Source organism: Chrysoperla carnea, chromosome 4 (genome assembly GCF_905475395.1).
Source record: "Chrysoperla carnea chromosome 4, inChrCarn1.1, whole genome shotgun sequence".
Classification (NCBI taxonomy): domain Eukaryota; kingdom Metazoa; phylum Arthropoda; class Insecta; order Neuroptera; family Chrysopidae; genus Chrysoperla; species Chrysoperla carnea.
Window position 1 is genome coordinate 11,287,261 of NC_058340.1, and position 4,009 is coordinate 11,291,269.

The 4,009-nt window shown below is 28.4% G+C and overlaps 1 protein-coding gene across 1 annotated transcript; it reads right to left on the bottom strand.

Annotated features, from left to right (window-relative positions):
• Window positions 1-366: 366 nt before the first annotated feature.
• LOC123297795 (ubiquitin-conjugating enzyme E2 variant 2) lies at window positions 367-3,338 on the bottom strand. Its single transcript, XM_044879582.1, has 3 exons — window positions 3,265-3,338; window positions 2,721-2,989; window positions 367-1,060 (listed from the first exon to the last, which is right to left on the bottom strand). Exons 1-3 carry the CDS (start codon window positions 3,287-3,289, stop codon window positions 920-922), a joined length of 435 nt encoding a protein of 144 aa, XP_044735517.1. The 5' UTR covers window positions 3,290-3,338; the 3' UTR covers window positions 367-919.
• Window positions 3,339-4,009: the final 671 nt, after the last annotated feature.

The window sequence follows — 4,009 nt, forward strand, 5'->3', positions numbered from 1 at the left end:
TAAGCGGTACAGAAAGTCAAAAAACATTGTTTAATTTAAATTGAACTGTAATGCAAATAAGAATTAATTAAATATTATTAATAATTATATTCATTATTAAGAACACTAGAACAGTATAAAGAATTAATTACAATCAATATAATATAGTTTATTTCATAAAACATGAGCATATCATTAAATTAACAATATTCTACTTGTGTACTTTTAAAAAACAATTTTAAACTTTAATCACTCACTTACTTGTCATCTTGAATCCTAAGACTGTAGTTTTTAATTTAATTTACTGATATATTCAACTTAAATGAAATAAACAATTAAAATGTATCCACGGTGTGGAATAATTCCAGGCTTAAACTTCTAGAGATGATAGCAAATAAAAAAAGTTTTTCTTTTTTTTTTTTTAATAATTGATTGAGACGGTCGTATAAAATGTCTACGATAATTTTCAACAATTTCGATAACAAATATCGACGATATGTTAAAAAAATCTTAGATCTGAACATTTTCGTAGGAATTTTCCATTAAAAATTGCATACAATTTTCATTCTAAGCATATAAAAATTTAAAAATTAGTTTAGACCCAAAAATAATGATTGAAATAGTGTTTTCTAACATCCCTAGAAATTCATTGTAACCTGTTTATCGTTCGCTTATAACGCATTTGAAGAACTTCATAATCTATACAATAATAATCAGAATACGTGATAAAACAATCTTTATAATCTGTGAAGTAGTTTTTTTTTTGTATATTAGGTATAATAAAGAAAAAGCACTGGTTTTTTAATGTTGGTAACAATTCAGTTTTGTAATAATGCTTCGCAATCTAAATGAATAAACCAAGAATTAATAGTTTGTTTAAAAAAAATATAATATTATTATTAAACGTAATTATCAAAGCGACATCCCGGGAATCTTGCCACTAGAAAGTACTGCCTTCTGGAGGTTGAGATAATTTCAAATTTTCTTTAACTGTCATAAGTCTCCGCAATTCTTGAAGTAATGTTTTTATTGTGTAATCCCGTTGCCATCGTGCAAGAACTGGAACTTGTCTACTATCAACCTAAAATCAAATACCATTTTATTACTTTTCTGAACTTTATTATTGTAATATTTGTCATAACTAATTATTTTAGTTTATTATAATTGAGGCAGACACAAAAAAAATCATTGAAAATCGAATTGTATGTATCATTTCACAGGCTATGATTTAAAAGGTTAGTCAACGAAGTGGAATTTCTACGATTAATTTTGTCTGCCATTTGAAGAGTTGCCAATGGTAAGTTTGGATTGTGATTCCCACCCTTTACGGAAGGCAGAAGCTATCAGTGATAAAGGCCCTAAATACGAATGCTTTCAGTTACTATTACGGTGACTACTGCGACTACACATCACGAAATCGATATACGAAATCTTGTTCAAAATAATTATATCACATAGTTCCTACGTATGCCCCGAAACTAACTTATTATACGTGTCCTAAACTAATCTTTTGTATTTTCATGTTCAATTACATTAATTAATGAATATAAAAATCTGTTTCAATTATACGGATTGAACTCGTATCAAATATAACGTAAAACAAAGTATAAATATATGCTGATAATTTGTATATAAATCTTTTCACTTTATATGCAGGAATTAACCTGTGAAACTTCACAGTTATAGTTCATACGAAACATTTGAACCCTCCGACACTTTAGATCAGCAGGATCCCGCGATCCAGATTTGATCACAAATCTGGATCAGCAAGAACTACCTGCGACCAAATTTCCAATTTTTTCGAAATCCACTTTCCATAAACAAGATTGAAATTTTAAATAAGACAATATACAACCCAATTGGGGAACTTTTATCAGAAATGCGTTTATAAACAGATACCAGCAACAAGCAAGACTTCCCAATCGCAAAATCAATTCCTTTTTAACATATTTTAACTGTAGTTGCTTTAAAAAATGTTTAAAATCGCACTTTCCTAAAGCAGATACTTTTCTTGTGCTTGCTAAGTATCTAAATAATAAAAAATATCCAGCAGGATAAACTTCAACTTTATGATACTTAAAACAAGTTAAAACAAACAATTGACTGAGTTAATTATTGAAATACCATGCATAAATAGTGTTGATTACTACATCACATTGCATATACATATACAATTTATGTAGTACATCTATACAATTTACGCATAATTTGCGCACTCACAGGTAAACAGTGATGTCTACGAAAAAATGTTTCAAACAAAAGTTTTATTTTTTGATAAGGAAAATTTTTTACATTTAAACTTTTGTTCTATCTCTAACGGTTTACAAGACATAGGTCAAGACCCAATTGACCTATGTTGCTCATTTACGAACTCGACCTCACTTTTTACGTCCTGAGTACGCTGTAAAAATTTCAGCTTGATATCCTTTTCCGTTTTTGAGTTATCGTGCCCACAGACGGACGGACAACCGGAAATGGACTAATTAGATGATTTTATGAACACCTAAACCAAAATTTTGTTCATAGCATTAATATTTTTAAGCGTTACAAACTTGGGACTAAACTTAGTATACCTTGCATATTACATATATGCATGGTATAAAAACATTGGTTTTATGTCAATGGTACTAATATGCTGAAACGCCGGTATCTGTTTAAATCGTAGATCTAACGAGTTTGTAGATCACAATTAACACAAACATATCGGAAAAAGTAATTGGAGAATATTAAAAAATACAAACCACGCCAGTAGTACTATTAATGCAATTCATGTTAATTCTAGATATGAACTTAGCGTTGGGCGCATCATCTGGATATTTCTGTCCACATTCAATCTTTAAAGAATACATTCTATTTTCATATGGGGTACGAGGTGGTCCAATGATCATCCCCGTCCAATGTGTTAATGTCATGTCATCATCATTTTCTAAACCCCAACTAATTGTACCATCTCCGACACCTTTTTGACCTTGTTCTAATTCTTCTAGTAGACGAAAATTTCGTGGCACCACTAAAATAATTATACACTTAATTTGAAACAAAAACTTAAAAAAGTATAATAAACGATTTATATCCGTAAACGTATAAAACGATTAATTATTAAAATGGAGAAGGGTGGCCTATTCTCAATAACCACTATACATACAAATGTCATTAAAAAATTTATTTATAATAACACACTTAAAATTTATTTAAAATGAAAAAATACTGAAGAAATTCAAGAAATTTCTTCAAATAAAAACATAAATAATTAAATTAAATAAATAATTTTGACATCACACTTACCGACACCGCTAGTTGGGGCCGCCATGATTCACAAAATTGAATTCCCTAAAAAATCTCTAACCACGCGAAATGCGATTAAAAGGAAACAGAATAAAATCTATAATAAATAGACATAATAATTCAATAAGGCCGTGTTCATAGTTGATACTTAAAGAGCACCTTAGATCATTTTACAAAAATATTGTTATTTATAAATTTCGTTTTGTGTTCAGAAAATGAAGCATAAAAGAGACGCTAATTAATTTGAATTTAATATTTAATCTAAAAATGAAATACATTTTAACAAAGTATAAAAATTTGTGTTTTCTGTTTGAGTACTTAGGGAAATTACAATGAATATGATCATAGCTAGATGACGTTAAGAAAATTACAATTTTTTTAAATTTACGATAGAGAATACAATCTGTAATTAAAAGTTATGAATCATGAATCTTCATGGAAAATAAAATTCTTTTTTAAATTCACACAATAAATCTTAAGAGGGTTATTTTCAAACAATTTTACAATTTGATTTTACTGGAGTCAATCTAAAGATAATTAAATTAGTTTGCAATGTCAATTTGGCATTGCTTGCGTTGGACAATGGACTCCATAAACTTTAAATTATGAATTTTCTTACGTCACGACGACAGTTCATAATACCAATACATCGTGGAAACACAGGGGTATAATTTGTTTATAGACTGTAAAATTTTAATGGTTTTAGAGCTTTAAGACTTTCAAAAGTAAATTATTTAGAAGAATA